General features: G+C 58.8%; 2 protein-coding genes across 29 annotated transcripts in view; one reads left to right on the forward strand and one right to left on the reverse strand.

Annotated features, from left to right (window-relative positions):
- Positions 1-15,748, forward strand: part of WDR20 (WD repeat domain 20) — a 65,954-nt gene extending 50,206 nt beyond the window's left edge. For 6 of the 15 annotated variants that reach the window (XM_019462290.2, XM_019462292.2, XM_019462291.2 and 3 more), the window contains 2 exons: positions 4,019-5,278; positions 14,923-15,748. In XM_019462290.2, the coding sequence (XP_019317835.1) occupies positions 4,019-5,278; positions 14,923-14,976 (1,314 nt within the window). In that variant the 3' untranslated portion in view covers positions 14,977-15,748. Of the gene's footprint in view, positions 1-587; positions 771-4,018; positions 5,279-14,922 lie in introns of those variants that run through there. The other 9 variants (XM_053889828.1, XM_053889827.1, XM_019462297.2 and 6 more) reach the window with 6 other exon arrangements.
- Positions 10,355-15,832, reverse strand: part of MOK (MOK protein kinase) — a 69,444-nt gene continuing 63,966 nt past the window's right edge. For 9 of the 14 annotated variants that reach the window (XR_002083714.2, XR_008417367.1, XR_008417361.1 and 6 more), the window contains one exon: positions 10,355-12,252. Coding sequence is in view for 1 of the 14 variants with exons in the window: in XM_019462301.2 (XP_019317846.2) it covers positions 14,932-15,150 (219 nt within the window). In the remaining 13 variants the exon portion in view is untranslated. Of the gene's footprint in view, positions 12,253-14,931; positions 15,151-15,832 lie in introns of those variants that run through there. The other 5 variants (XR_008417359.1, XR_002083715.2, XR_002083716.2 and 2 more) reach the window with 5 other exon arrangements.

Consider the following 15,832-nt stretch of genomic DNA (forward strand, 5'->3'; position numbering starts at 1 on the left):
ATTCTTTCCCTTTTTCGCTAGACATTTTCAGGAGCGAAAACACACCTTTACGGTGTAGCGACCGGGCTTTGTTCTTTGTATTCATCGAATAAAACGTTCCAGGTATTTGTTTCTTAATTGAAAAAAAGGAGTAAAATGCTTTCTCTTCTCTTCCTTTTTTGTTAAACCCAAACCAAATAATAACCAGAGCTGTTTAAATTCAGGGACTCCTCTAGCTAGGCCTAGAGTGTGCCTCCCTCCCCGGCTGTGCGTCCCAGGTGGGTTCGTGTCCTGTTTCTGGGCACCGGCGGGCGTTGGCCCTAGCCTTAGTCGATGCCTGTGGGGGGCACGGGAGACGGCACCCCACCCTGCCCGGTCTGTCCAACCTGCCCTGGTTCCCTTCTTTCCCTCGGATGCCCGGGGCTGGGTTCGCTGCCTGTCCCTGCTCCCAGTCTCCCACGGCACCTGGCAGCCTGCAGCCAGCCCTCACCGCCGGACAGAGTCCCGCCAGGTCCTCCTGCTCCTGCCGGAAATGGAAGTCATTGTGACTTCCTCCCCATCGGCACCGTGTCTCGTGTCTCCTCTCCTTGCTCTGTTTTTCTCCGCAGCACTCGGCACCATCGGATCTTGCGGGTCTCACGGTCTTCCCCTCCCACTCGGACGTAAATGCCACACAGGAAGGAACGTCCGTCTGTTTTAATCGGCGCTGTGTCCGTGCCCGGCATGAATGCGTTCAGTGAAGAAGAGGGTGGTGAATGAATGAGTGAGTGAACGAGCGAGCGAATGAACGGGTGAGTGGGCGAGTGAATGGGACGGCAGGGAGGTTACCTGACCTCTGTGCGCCTCTGTCTCCCGGTGGGCAGTCTGGGGAGAACATCCGCCTTTCCGTGGGGAAATGGTGCTCTTACACTGCTGATGAAAATACAGGGTTCTGTCCTCCGTGGAAGGCTATTTGGCAGTATCTGTGAAAATCATAGATGTATATACCTTTTGACCCAGCTGTTTTACTGGGGTTCACCCCGCATGTATGCGCATACCCGTGAAAACTGCCATGTATGCGGGGTCATCCACTGCGACACGCACGTCTGTCAGTGCAGCCATATCATTGAACACTCTGCAGCTGTAGGACGGAACAAGGACGCTGTCCTTTTTAAATTTTTTAATGTTTATTTTTGAGAGAGACAGAGCATGTGTGGGGGAGGGGCAGAGAGAGAGGGAGACACGGAATCGGAAGCGGGCTCCAGGCTCCCGGCTGTCAACACGGAGCCCGACGTGGGGCTCGAACCCACAAACCGCGAGATCGTGACCTGAGCTGAAGTTGGACGCTTAACCGACCGAGCCACCCAGGCGCCCCGGAAGCTGTCTTTGTACCAGCACAGACAGATGGACAGACACGGTACTGAGCACATCCACATCGGCCTTGTCCGGGGACGGAGACGCTCTGGAGAAAGAAGCAGGGAGCTTAGTAACAGTGACTTGGGGACAGGTGCTCTGGAATGGAGGAGGGGGACGTGAGTAAGGCTTTCTCCGGCAGACTTTCGTGTGCACTGCGAATGTGTCACCTATTCGAACAAAGCAAAAGCTGAGCTTGCAGGGTCATTTTGAGGTGAAAGAGCGTGTGTGCAGAGCCCCTTCCCTACCGGTGCCCGGCACGCAGAGGAGATCCTCCAGTGGGAAGTCGGCACCGCTGTCCGGCGTGCCCCAGACCTGGAGGAGACCCGGGGACCGCCCCTCGAGGCCCGTGCTTTCCCCACGCTTGAGCCCGTGACCTGCTAGGGAGCGCCCCTTGCGCCTTCGAGCTGGCGCCGGGGGCCTTGGCCTGTCGCGGTTCGCGGTCGCCTGCGCTGCTGGGCCGGACTCGCAGGTGCCGGGGCGGACCCGTGTGTGCCCAGACGCCCCGGCGGGCGCAGAGTGGAGGCTCCGCGGTTTGTCCGTCGGGTGCGCCCACAGATCTGCTGGCAGTCATCTCCGTGCCCCTTTTCAGTCGGGAATGACAGCTCTGAGTGGGTTCTGTCCTCCCAGGAACCTTTGCTGTAACCGTAGTGCTGGAACTATCTCCCTTCACGCCTCACGTTTGTTGGACAGTATTACGAGTTGGAATTCCCACGAATTATTTTTGGTGTGTCTCTTTAAGCGGCACACGAAATGTTCTCCTAAGCACAGTGCTGGAAGTTTTTAAGTCTGTCCTTAAAAATTTCCACACAGGAGAGAGCGGCAGAGGTGTTGTGCTGGCAGGACCGCGATCTGGTTGTGGTGACGCGTGAGGTGCAGGAACCGAGAGCCGTGGGGTCGGGGGAAGGACGGCGGCCCGGCCGCCCGGCCGCCAGCCCGCGTCGGCGTTGCAGCCCCCGACCGCCTGACCGGGCCGCCACCCCAGCGGCCGAGGGCCACGGCGGCCTGAGGCCTGCTGGGGCAGCCTGGGCCCGGTGGGTACAGCAGGGTCCGATGGGTGGGGAAGGCCCCGAAGTCACCTCTGGAACCTCTTGTGGAGAAGCAGTGAAGGCCCGAGGGAGACCCTGCCAGAGTGGTCGCTGGGCTTTTAGGTTGCCCGCGTCGGAGTAGGTCAGGTGCCTTTTGGGGGCGGGTAGGAAGGGAAAGAGGGATGAGAACGTCGGCTGTGTCCCCAAGGCCAGCTTGTGCGTCTGTGTCAATTAAGGGGGCCGGCCGGGCCGTCCTGCAGCTCCCACACCGGGGCAGTAAGCGGCGTCACCTGCCGCTCGGTGACCCCTGCCCGACCCCCCGGGCCCCCGCGTGCTGTGCAGGGCCAGGCCTCCCTCCTCTCCCCTCGTGTGGTCCGGTAATCTGTAGCAGCTTGCAGGGTTCATTCATCTCTTCTGTGAAGCCAACAGGTTATTTCACGTTCTGTGATTTTCTGTAAGAGGCTGCGCACGCGGGAGGTGCGCGCCAGGCGGATGGCGGGGGAGGGAGGGCGGTTTGCGTCGGCGGCCCTGAGGCTCGGGCTGGGAGTCCCGGCCGCTGGGTGAAGCGGTGCGTTCCACTCACCGGGGTCTGCCGGGCTCCCGGGGAGACGGGTGCCGGGAATGTTTGGCAGGAGGAGTGTCCACAAACGTGGGAGTCCTAGGCACTGGTGGATGGTTTCTGGTGATGTGATCGGGGACCGGGCGCCCCGGAGAGGGGCACCGTGAGCCCCGCGGCCAGGTCCGCCAGCCGGGCAGCGCGCGCTTCTTGTGCCTTGGGGTGGTTTTTACTCTGGCCTTTTGTTCTCTGGTTTTAAAGGCCGGACTCCCGATGTGTGCTTTTTAAAGGAACGGCTGGTCAGTGGAGCAGAAATTAGCACGGAGCAGAGTGGCAGTGGGCAGGCACATACTCCTGAATCAATCGTCCGTTTGTTTCTTTAAACACCACCTTGTTCCAGAGAAGATTTGGAGGAAGTACTTATAAAGATGCACACAGGACAGCGACTGGGAGTGAGGAAGTTTCAGTGCAGCCAGGGCTGAGGTGGAGCCCAGGAAGTGTGCGTTGACGTCCCATGTGCTGTTGCCAGCGGCTGCACAGGGCCTGCCCGCCCTGGAGCGGCCGCAGCAGGGGGGCAGGTGTAGTCAGCAATGACTCACGCCACCGTGAGACGCAGAGGGGCCAGGAGGCGTAGCGCTCCCCGCTGTGAGGACCGCGAGATTTTCCCCGGGGTCTTCGTGGAGAGGGTGCTGTGTGTAGGTGCCAGGAATCACAGATCCAGACGCTCCTAGCCTAAGAAACGAACGTGGCCCGGGGGCCGGCCCTGCGGCCAGTGCGTCCCAGCGCCTGGCACAGTGTGTGGCTCAGAGTAGGCTCCCGACAGCGTGTGTCCAATGACTGCCTCCCTCCGCGAAACCCAGTGGCCTAACGCCCAAGCGCGATTCTAGAGAGTAATTCTACAAGGGGCCCAGATGCTCTTCGCTGGCTTGGCCGACCGCGGGATAGAGAGTGCAGTGCCTGGACGGACTTCCCTTCTCACCGAGAAGCAGACACGTTTCTTGCTGGAAAAGTAGACCGTTAAAGCTTCTCCATTGTGATAACTTGTTCTCCTTTGTCTTCACAGAGACTAATAGACAAGTCACGCGTAACCTGTGTCAAATGGGTTCCCGGTTCGGAAAGCCTTTTCCTAGTAGCCCACGCCAGTGGGAACATGTACTTGTATAATGTGGAGCACACTTGTGGTACCACAGCCCCCCACTACCAGCTTCTGAAGCAGGGCGAGAGCTTCGCCGTGCACACTTGCAAGAGCAAATCCACGAGGAACCCTCTCCTTAAGTGGACGGTGGGCGAGGGGGCCCTCAACGAGTTTGCTTTCTCCCCAGACGGCAAGTTCTTGGCGTGCGTGAGCCAGGACGGGTTCCTGCGGGTGTTCAACTTCGACTCGGTGGAGTTGCACGGCACGATGAAGAGCTACTTCGGGGGCCTGCTGTGTGTGTGCTGGAGCCCGGACGGCAAGTACATCGTGACGGGGGGCGAGGACGACCTGGTGACGGTCTGGTCTTTCGTAGACTGCCGAGTGATAGCTCGAGGCCACGGGCACAAATCCTGGGTCAGTGTTGTGGCGTTTGACCCCTATACCACTAGCGTGGAAGAGAGCGACCCCATGGAGTTTAGTGGCAGCGACGAGGACTTCCAGGACCTCCTCCATTTCGGCAGAGATCGAGCCAATAGCACGCAGTCCAGGCTGTCGAAACGGAACTCTGCCGAGAGCCGCCCCGTCAGCGTCACGTACCGGTTCGGCTCCGTGGGCCAGGACACACAGCTCTGCCTCTGGGACCTCACGGAAGACATCCTTTTCCCCCACCAGCCGCTCTCGAGAGCAAGGACACACACGAACGTCATGAACGCCACGAGCCCTCCCGCCGGCAGCACCGGGAACAGCGTCACGACGCCCGGCAACTCCGCGCCCCCGCCCCTGCCCCGCTCCAACAGCCTCCCGCATTCCACCGCCTCCAGCGCCGGCAGCAAGAGCGGCGTGGCCGACGGGGCCATCGCTTCCGGGGTCAGCAAATTCGCGACGCTCTCCCTGCACGACCGGAAGGACAGGCACCACGAGAAAGACCACAAGCGAAACCATAGCATGGGACACATTTCCAGCAAGAGCAGCGACAAACTGAACCTGGTTACTAAAACCAAAACGGACCCCGCTAAAACCCTGGGGACGCCCCTGTGTCCTCGGATGGAAGACGTTCCCTTGTTAGAGCCGCTCATCTGTAAAAAGATAGCACACGAAAGACTGACTGTGTTAATTTTTCTTGAAGACTGTCTAGTCACTGCTTGTCAGGAGGGATTTATTTGCACATGGGGAAGGCCTGGTAAAGTGGTAAGTTTTAATCCTTAATGCTGCACCAGATCTAGAACTCGAATAGGTAGTGATTTTTTTCTTGCGGGAGGGTGGGGTGTACAATGAATGTGAATGGCACTTCGTACTCTTAATGTAAATCTAAATGCATCAGAGCCATAATTTTGGATACTGCATGCCATGTAATTCTGAATCATTTGATAATTCAACTTAGAACGTTTAAAAAAATATAATCAAACTAATTGCCAGCCAAGTCAGTCACCCTCCTGGGAATATATAGAGTCCCAAGGTTAGCGTTCCTGTATTAGACGACTTCGATTTTAGGAAAATCATGACCGTGTGGGGAACAATGACTTTCAATGCTAAAATTAAAATTTCTGCTTTAACTGGAATATTTTTGCTTAACTACTCAATTAGAATGTTGTACACCTGATCGGAGTGTGTGTTCAGTATGGGCGGCCATTAATTGTCATTTATAGGCCAGTTTTTATCTTAATCATAAAATGTTTAGGAATCTATGAAATTTAACTTTAGGAACAAAGCATTCAGCAGGGTTGATTGATATTATTTTTACATTGTTCTGGCAATCCACAGAAAGAGAAGAGCCTTAATTTTTAAAACCCATTTTAGTCATTTTATGACAATTAAAATTGTTTATTAATAAACATCTTTTTTCAAAGAAGCAGTTTGTAGCACTTTGATTGAGAATCTGTGCACTAAACAAAACCCCACACTCCTCCGAGCCTGGCTGTCCCGGGGACCGTGGGCCGAGGGCGCCAGCAGCGGTGGTCAGAAGCGCCTGTTGCCACAGAAGCCGAGACCCTTCACGTTGGATGCGTTTTGCTTATGTTTTTTTTTCCAACAAGGGAAAGGCGGTTTTGGTTTCTTTTGTGTTTTTTTTGTTTTGTTTTTTTTGTTTTCTCGTGTGTGTGTGGGTTTTGTTGTTGTTGTTTGACGATGTTTTTTGGTCAAAAAGGCACGACCGTGGCCCGGGACAGACTCCGCAGCCCCGTTTTGTGAAGATTCCAGGCGCTTCCAGAGGGGGCGCTGGTCTGGGTTTTGTTTTCCCGCCCAGGGTGGGGGGGGCGCAGGTGCAGGTTGCCCCCTTCTCTTCTTACTGGACGGCTGTCGTGGCTCCGCTTGGGCTCTGTCCTCAGTGGCTTCCTGCCCGAGGGCCTCACCCCTGGCCCTGGTGGCCTCGTGGCTGCTCGGGAGCCGTGGGAGCGGCCGTGGGAGCTCCCTCCGGGGGACCCCGAGCTGCTTCTGCCGGGGCGCTTCAGTCTCGGGTTCTCACGCCTGTGGTCCCGATCACCTGTGTGAGGAGTTGCAAGTTCCAGTTTCACCTGGAGGACCCGGTTCTTTGAGCTGCGTGTCTTAGGTTCAAGACGGCGGTTATCTTGTTTGTTAACTTATTTTGGTCGTTTCGGCTTGTTTTCTGTGTTGCACACCTTTGTGATGAAGCCTAGAGATGCTGCTCGTTGACACGAGTTGAGTAGTGGCTGCGATTCAGCGAAGCAGACACCGGGGGGCTTTCCTGTCCCTGCAGCGCCCAGCTCTGGTGCCGGAGCAGCGCTCTGTGTGCTCCTCCCGCAGCCCGTCCCCACCTTCCCCGGGCCCCCGCTTCCCCGGGCCCCCGCTTCCCGGGCCTGCTTGCCTCCCCCCGCGCCTCCCGCTGGGGCCATCCGCTCTACCCACCCTGCCCCTTGAATGCGAGGGGTTTCTGTTACCGATGGCAGTGCTCTGCCCCGCGAGAAGCCTGCTGGCCTGCCGGGGGCATCTCGCCCCTGCCGTTTGTGCGTCGTGTCCCCGGGTATATGTTCGTGTCCCGTTGGCTTGTAAGATACGGTCCTCTGTTCCTAAATGTTAACTGACCTAAGGTTAGCAAAGTCAGCCGGCCTTGGGGACGGTTTCAACTTTGGAAGCGAAATCAGGCTGTTGGATGGAGAGATTCGTAGCCAGCACTCCAGGTGCAGTTTTACGTCGTTTTCGAGATTTCATTTCAAATGCTTCTGAGGCATTGAGTATGCGGTTTCAAAATTCAGGACTTGTATTTGGCCCAGGTAACGAGCGGCCGGTCCCAGGTAAGTAGCCTTCGTGGGGAAGCTTATGCTGACCTGGTTCTGAGGGCATCGCTCCAAAGGCATGATGGGTGCGCTTTCTGGGGACCGGGCGCTCTCTGATCCCTTTCACCCCCTGGCACCCTTAGCTGCACGGGCTGCAGTAAGGGAGGGACGGCTCCGGGGGCACTGCTGGGCGACCCAGGCGGAGTCTGTCGGTGGGAGTCGGGGGCAGGAGAGGCAAGAGGAGGAGAGTATGGTTTCCTTAAAATCAGGCCTCGACATGTGCTAATAGGAGCCCGTGGTGTTTCTCTCCCCAACCTCCCCCCCCCCCCCCCCCCCCCCCAGTGTTAAAGACCTTGGTCCTGTCACAGTTTGGGATTTGGGGCTTGGTCACAATCTTGTTCTTCCAGTTTCTGGGGTCCCCTCTCCGGGGACCTGCTGGGTGTCAGGAGCTGGGGGGCACCGCATGGCCCGCTCTTGTGACACCCACACCCTTTCCTGCAATCCGGAGGAGCAGGAGTAGAGCTGCTGGCCGCTGGCCGCTGGCGGAGGGGGCGCTTGGAGGGGCGGGCCTCCCTTAGACTGGCTTCCCATGATGACTCCTGCAGCTGTGGGGTGCGGGGAGGGGGGTCACCGGGGTCCTGATCTCAGGCGTGTAGGGCCCAGGGCCAAGCTGCTTCCACGGTGGCCCTGGGGTGATTTTGTAGTTTCCGCACCAAACTTGGAGCTTCCTCACTGAAACTGTTTCAGGTGTTTTTGCTTAAACGTTATCCTGAGCAAGAATATCTTTTGTAACCCAACTTCTGGAATAGAACAGCTTTTGGCAAGAGGAGGCCGTTACTGCTTGGCCAGCACAGCTTTCCTACCGTGCGTGGTCCTTTCTGCCTGCCCTGCCCCGGCTCGCCTCTCTCCAGCCTGCCGTGCTGTGGCTTCCGAGCCCCCTGGCCACCCCAGCCCTTCTCTGAGATCCTCCCTTACTCAGGGGCAGGGGGGTTAAAATCCCTTCGAGGGCTGGAGAGAGAAGCCTTTGGAAAACGCCGCCTTCTTCTAAAAGCATGTGTGTAAGAGGCAGTGGGCAGACTCCTGAAAAACAATCAGTAACTTTGGGTTCTACATTCACTTAAATAGTGGTAAAGAATCCTAATTTTGTCTCGTGTGCTGATTGAAGCTTCTGGCGTTTTTGAAATGTTCTGTCGCCATTGCCCGGAACTGAGGGTCCGCGCCTCTGACGGGAAAGGGGAGTCAGCTCTTCAGGGGCCACAGGAGCGAAGCGCCTCGAGGCTCCACCTGTCTGCGGGCCTGCACACACGTCCCGGGGGACCCGAGTCCCAGCTGGCGGGTAGCCGGGCAGCCGCACCCCCGGTTCCTCCACTGAATCGTTAAGACCCTCGTCAGGTACTGAGTTTGTGCAGAAATCGGTGGAGCCGCTCGGTCAGACGTCTGCACCGTGTACGGGGCTCCCCTCTCGCCTTGGGAGGGAGACGTTCGGTTCTTTGTTGGGGAAGCTCAGGGGGTGAGGGGGGAAAGCCTAAGGGTCAGGGAGGGCCGGGGAGGGAACCCGAGAAAGACCTAGCGGCAGAGTTCCCTGGGCTCTTCCGGGAGAGAGGCGCGAACGCAGCGTCCCGCTCTGCGCCCGAGGGCTCGGCCGAGGCCAGCCTGTCCGAGGCCCCGGCACTGCCCCGCCCCTCCTGGCCTCTGAGCCACTGTCCCGTCGAGGGGCTGTGCCCACTGTCGGGGTGTCCTCCCTCAGCAGGGAGCCTCCACGTGCGTGTGGTGGGCTTGATAAGTAACCTGGCAGCGTCAGCCGTCCTGGGGACACATCAGGGACCGATCGGCGAGGCCCCCCGTCAGCACGCCTGTCGCACGGGGCTGCTTGGGACTGTCATGGGTTCGGGTCGTCAGGGGGCTCAGCGCCGTGAGCCTGGCGATGGCCCGCGAGCGCCGATGGCAGGCTAGAGAACGGGGTCCGGGGCTTGCGTTGAAAAGCACTTGGGTTCAGAGCCCAGGTTCTGAGCCGTAAGAAAATGCACCCTCCCCCCACCCTGTGGAGGGGACAGTCCCCCTGGTACCTCGGTGACACTCAAGCTGCTGCCTCTCGAAGGGTAAAGGAAGAATTTCCTGCGTTTTTTATTTCTGTATACCTAAGTTTATTAAGGACTGCTGTGTTAGGTGGCATCGTATAAAATTGTATGATTATTTACGTTTAATGAAAATCAGAAGTGAAATGTGTGTCCTTTTTTACGTTTTCATCTAACTTCTTGACAAATAAATTTGATGAAGAGCCTTCCTAACATGACATGCTGGTAAGTTCTTAACTGTTACCGTAATTAATGAGGCTTTCATGGCAGTATCGGTGATTTCTCATGTTAAGAAAACGGTGTTTGTGTGGCACTGTCTTGGGTCTTAGCTGTTCCCTCGTCCCCGTCGCGGCCGGGGCCTCCCCGCCCACGCGTGTCCCCAGGCGCTCGGGGGCCCTCTGTCCGTAAACGCGTGCCAACACCGGACGCGTAGACAGTTTCCAGTGGTCGCTTCCACAGCGAGGCTGTACGGCGGTCCCAGCTGGCCGGAGAAGGAAGCTTCTCGGTGCTTGTTCACGTCGAGAGCGCCAACAGCCACGGGAGTTCCCACGCTTCCGCCCAGTTCCGCGTCCTCGTGACTGGAGACTGACTGCTCCGAGCGGCAGAGGTGCCGACTGTCCTGTCTGGGCGAGGGCTGCCGACGGACTCCTCGGCGACGGCGCGGACGCGTGAGGGGGCGGCCTGGGCCGCCAGCGGCTCGGCGTCGGGCGTCCCGTTGGGTCCCCTGGCCGGTAGCTGGGGGCACCGAGGCGGGCCGGCTCCTGGAGGAGCTCCTGTCCCGGGCTGTCCTCGTCTTTCTTCCTCCTCGTCTCACGTGGCCCGCCCGAGGCCTCGGGGCTGCCGTGGAGCCGTCCTTCCGGAGACGCCCGGCCCACGTGGGGTGGGGAGAGTCAGCCGTTCGCCTCGTCCTGCAGGGAGGTGTCCTCCCCCAGCTGCACCCCGGCCTCTCTCTGGCCCTGAGCCCCTCGAGGCCGGACACCAGCCTGGATCTGCAAGGGCCCCGGAGGCTGTGGGAGGTCACCTGGTCGGGCCCCGGGGCTGCTCCTTGACAGGAGACGTTCGGGCCTGGAGCTCCCTCCGGGCTGCCTCTCCGCCTGCTCCGGGGGCTGGACCCCGAACCCTCTGACGGTGCCGTCCTCCCGAGCGCCCGGCGCGAAGTGTCGTGCACTTGGCCTCTCACGCTGAGCTGCCAGCGCAGAAGAGCCTGTCGCTCGTCCGCCCTCACAGCGGCCGACCTGATCGCCCGCCACAGCAACGGCGTGTTTTTCCCTTAGCGGGGAGTAGATTTTCGGCCCTCAATGCTGCGAGGTTGACAGCAAGTTGAGAAAGACACGCACGACATTTTAATCTTTTAAAAATAGTCTGTGCCTTGAAAAAATACTCCATCCTCCCGTGTCTGCCTGTCGGAAGAAACCGTTGACTGTGGACCCGTGGTCTCCTGCAAGGGACAGAGCCTCTGGAGGCGCCCCGTCCCCTCCCCTCCTTGAGTGCTGGTGGCCTCCAGACCAGCATCTCGCTCTGGGTGGGGGCCAGCGTGGCTGGGACCCTCTTGAAGCGACTCCAGCCAGAGGCGCTTTTAGGGCACACGAGAGCGTCCCCTCCTCCTGCCATAGGAAGGGGGTGCTTTCTCCCCAGGCAAAGTTCTGAGCTGCCCCGACATGCTTGTGCCCCAAGAAAGCCTTTTGCCCGGATGTCTGAAAAGAGCATCATTTTCTCCGGGTGAGTTTCTCTTAAGGCATCAGGCCGAGTGGTCTCCCTGGGGGAAATTGTCACCCCCGATGTGACCTGTCGTTGGGCAGGTCAAGGCTACCACAGGGACAGGGTCTGTTTACTGCCCAGCAGGAGCCAAGGCCCCAGGCCCAAAGTGAGCAGTGGGTCGGGGGCCATGAGGGGCCCGGGGGGGGGGGGGGCCGTTGTGGGGGAGTCACCCTCGCGGGGAACCAGGGCTGTGCTGTGCCCACCCCTGACCCTGGCCGTGCGGTCTGGGGCTTCGGCTCCGCCAGGCTTCCATGGGCTCTTCATGCAGCGCTTGGGTCATGCGAGCCGTGAGGGTCTCGTGGAGGGTCAGGCAAGAGGAGTGTGTGGCTCGGGCGTTCTGGAAGAAGTTAGCCTGCTGAGATTTCTCACTGTGCCCGTGCCATCTGTAGAAGGACATCAATTTACAAATGGCATCTGCCTCTTAGTCTCTGTGTGACCAAGAGCTGGAGTATCTCCTCGCTTAATTTTCGAGTGAGATCTCTAGCGGCAATAAAACGGCAAGTCTGGTGACGGCGGGACAGCCTAGTAAATATTAGACTCCGGATTGTCACTATTCCAGTAACTGCTTCCTTCCTGGGGCCTGATAGGGTGTTAGGCAGATTCGCGGGGTCTGGGCCGGGGCAGACTTGCTGTTCGTGAAACCGGTCCCCACACCGCTGAGGACACCGACGCGGCAAGGTCGTCGGGCAGGCCAGACGGGCACGGCTGTCTCTAAACCGGGCCTGGTCTTTGCTGTCCCCTCCCCGTGAAAATAACCAGTGAGGACACAGTGAAGTGCAAGCCGGCCTCGGGAGCAGGCAGACCGGGCGGCAGGGCCACTGTGCGTCTGCCACGGATGGTGGGTCCGGGGAGCCCCCCCCCCCCCCGGGATGCGCCCCAAACTGTTCTTACGTGACGATGGCAGCTGGCCTCCCTCCTGAGAGTGGTCTGGTCTCTGTTGGGGGCCTGTGTGTGTTCTCCATCTTTCTCTTTGTCCCCCAGTAACCTTTAAACTAAAGCACGGCGTACAGAGAGAAGGTGAGCTGGACATTGAATTTTTGTTTGAGCGGCAGTCTTTCCCCGGTGCCTCTGCTGTCCATCACGGCAAAGCGAGTTCCATCTGTAGGAGGCGAACGGGTGTGGGTCTGCGTCCCACTGACCTCCCGCTGCCGGTGGCGAGACCCGGCCCTCGCCCGCTGCCTGTGTCAGACGCGCCCTCGCGCCCTCCGAGGAACGTCACGGACCCTCACCCGCACACCACAAGCACCTGCACCCCGGGGTTCGGGGCTCCCCGGGCGGGGCCCGGGTGGCCCGCCGGTGGTCCTGCTTCCGCCATTCTGTCCCTTCTCCCTTTGCTGTGGTTGAGGGCTCCAGGGAGCCCTCGGGTCTCTCACCCACAGCCGGGCCTGGCATCCCGGGCTGCTCGCCAGCTCGGTACCCGAGGGGTGGCACCCTGGGGGTGGGTCCCTGGCGCGCACTGCTGCACCGTATCCGTTATTAAAGACTCGTTCACCAGGGTTGACGTCGGAAGGGCTAATAACCCTGTTATCCGGACCCTGCAGCTCCCTGGACATGTGGCAGTAGAGGGTTGTTGTGAGGAGGGGTGGCGTTGGGGGGGGTGGCGTTGGGGTGGTCGCTCGCTTAGCTAACCTTCACGGTCTGTTTCGAGCCTGGGCCTCTCGGACAGCGGGGCCGCAGGGGGTCGTTCCTGTGGGGTTGAGGCTTCGGCCAACGGAAGCAGGAGAATGTGTGTGTGTCGCCTAGGAGGAGAGGAGAGCGGGCCTCCCTGCTGGGCCCCAAGGACGAGGCGGCATCTCTGGGGAGAGGAGATGGTCAGCCAGTGGAGGCGCCGTGTCCCTGCTGACGTCAGGCCCAGGAAGCCGGGGCCCCCGGCCACCTCCGTGCCTTAGCACCCGCCCTCCACGGGAACTGCACACCCACAACCGGAGAGAGGCTAAGGCGTGGGGCGGGTGGTGGAGGGGGTGGTGTTGGGGCGGCCAGGCCTGCGCTCGGCACCACAGCCTGTCGTCCAGGGCCACCTGTGGCCACAGAGCACCGGGAACGGGGCCGGGCCGAACGGCGATGTGCTACAGCGCCTGCCTCAAAGGCTTTGTGGGAAAAAATAACGTCAAGTCCGTCATTCGTAATTTTTAAATCGATTCTGTGTTGAAATAACATGGGATATATTAGGTTAAATATATTGTTTCACCTTTTTCTCACTTGTTAAATGTGCTACTAGAATTTTAAATTTCACACGTGGCTTGCCTTGACCTTGTGTTGGACAAGGCCGGTCTAGAGATACCACCTTCCCTAATGTGTGTGTGTGTGGGGGGGTGCCTTTCTCAGAGTGTCCTTGGTATTTAAGTCCAGCCACCGCTGAGCAGGGTGTGCGGCTCTGTCCCCAGACGGGATCGTGGTTCTCCCGTTGGCGGGAGGAGCGGAGTACTTTTCTCTGGTTTGGAGAGAAAAGCGAGGTCTTTATTTTGTAGACTTGACAAGCTGTCCAGGACACCCCGTAGCTCCCGGAAACCACTTTGTTAGTCGGAATCACCTGAAACCTTGACGAGGGAGGCGGTGCATCCTCGTCTTAAAGGTTTCCTCACGTCGCCACCGAGAGGGCGTCGGGCCTTGCCGGCCCCCCCCCCGCCGCTCCGTGGAGGCTGGGAGGCGGCCCGAGGTCGGGTGTGCTGAGCCGTCTGTCCCGCGGCCCCTTGATGGGCGTGAGCGGGAAACACGGGGGGCGCGTCAGACCAGGCTTGTGCTCCCGGACGCCCTGCGCGGGGCTCGGTTGTCACACCCGTTGGCCCTTGGCTTCCTGATCGTGTCCAGAGTCACGGGGGGGCAGTCTGAAGAAACGAGGCGTGAGTGGGGGGGCCAGCGACTTGCCCGGCTTCCCTCCGGCCAGGTGTGGGCGCGGCCCCGGGGTGTAGTGGGTGAAAACACAGCCGCGATTGCGTGGAGTTCAAGGCTCGTCCTGGGTCCACGAGTCACGGACGGAAGCATTTTGGGGGCAGCGTAAGCGTGTGTTCACAGAGCCGAAAAGCCGTAGCTTCAGCGTTGCCCTCTTGTGACCTGAAACTTCCCTGCGACGGTCGCCCGCCAGCCCGTGACGGAGCTCCGTGATGAGCACACGCGCATCCACGCCCACGGTTAGCTCTGGGCCGCGGCCCCGCTCACACGTGGAGTGCCAGAGGCCTGCCACCTGCCGGGAGGGGCCGCCCCGTGGCGCACACACCACCTCCTACACCCTGTTCCCCGAGCCGACACAGCGCGGGTGTGGGCCGCGTTCTGGGCCTCCCCACCCGTGGCCCAGATCCTTCTCTGTCCACCGGCCGAGTCCACGCTGGTGCTAAAGCCGGGGATGGGGGGGGGGGGCACCACCGTCGCACCCCAACCAGAGCGCACCGACCGGCTCGCGGGGTTGGGTGTGCAGGTGGGGTGGCCGTGGGAGCCAACGGGGACCTCTCCTGGGGACCTCGCCGTGGCCCTGAGCCGCGGCCTCTGGGGAGGGTGGCCTACGGCCGCCCCTCGCCTTCAGGCCCACGACGTGCCGGGGACCCCGGGCCAGCCCTGCCCACCGGAGGACAGCCAGACAGGGGCCGGGTTCAGTGGCTCCTGATTAGTTAGGAATGTCACACAATGACATGAATGACAATGAAGTAGAGGACAGAGGACGCTGGCTGACAGGCCGACAGGGTAACTCTGGTCACGCGAGCCGGCTGGTGGAGGAGTGTGGCTTTCTTGGCTGCCCCGTGTTTTGCTGGATTAATGTAAACTGCTTTGTTTGCAGGGCTTATTGTCATCCCAAAACCAGGCCAGCTCTCCAGGTGGAACTGTAGTATAGTGACCCACGCGGTCCTGAGGGAGCGACGGACGGAGGCGGGAGCCCCGGGCGCGGACACTCGCGGAGGCAGCTGTCGCCCGGAGTCGTGGGAAGACCCTCGGGGCCCGCTCGAAGCCGCCTTCTCTGCCACTCACCCAAAGAAGCCGTTGCCATTTTTAAATCGTTCTTGTGGGGCTGCAGTAAAAAATAAGAAATGGGATTTTCTTGCTTTTTACTCGAAAGTTCAATGTAATTAAAATCTCATATATGTGTGTATATATCCATACATATGTATATATATAGTATATACATACATAGTGTAAAGTGTTTCTTGGACAAGAAATCCCCTTAAACTCAACTCTTACAAATAGCACTTCACTCTGGTTTTGCACTGATGTCTTTATACTTAGGTGGTCAGAAGGCGACCCGGAGGGCACTCGTGAAAGTTGTCCCCTTCTGACGGGAATCTGCCATTCAGGACGGTGGATGCTGCGATCTGAGATCTTCACGAGTCGTTTGCACTTAAAATAGTTCACTGCTGTTAGGAAATGACTTGAGATACGGGTCTCACGGACTCACGGCCCTCCAGGGTGTATAGATGCTTTTTAATCTTAACATTTATTTTAATACTGTTGTTTCCAGTGTAGTCTGGCTCTGTATTATATGTACAAATAATGGAATTCTGCTTCTGGGGGACGTGGTTACTTCACCAGTAATTTTCATCAATCTAAGAGTGATATTTCTAATTCATGAAAAAAATATTAATATTAAAACTATCTTGAATACACCATTTGTTTATCTTTTGTCAAGTCGGCTCCGCTTTTAATGTAACCTTTTGTTCAATTAAAGTTTGGTATGAAACTACCCGTCCTTTTTC

This window comes from Panthera pardus, unplaced genomic scaffold, assembly GCF_024362965.1.
Source record: "Panthera pardus isolate Hobbes unplaced genomic scaffold, ASM2436296v1 HiC_scaffold_24, whole genome shotgun sequence".
In the NCBI taxonomy this organism is placed as follows: domain Eukaryota; kingdom Metazoa; phylum Chordata; class Mammalia; order Carnivora; family Felidae; genus Panthera; species Panthera pardus.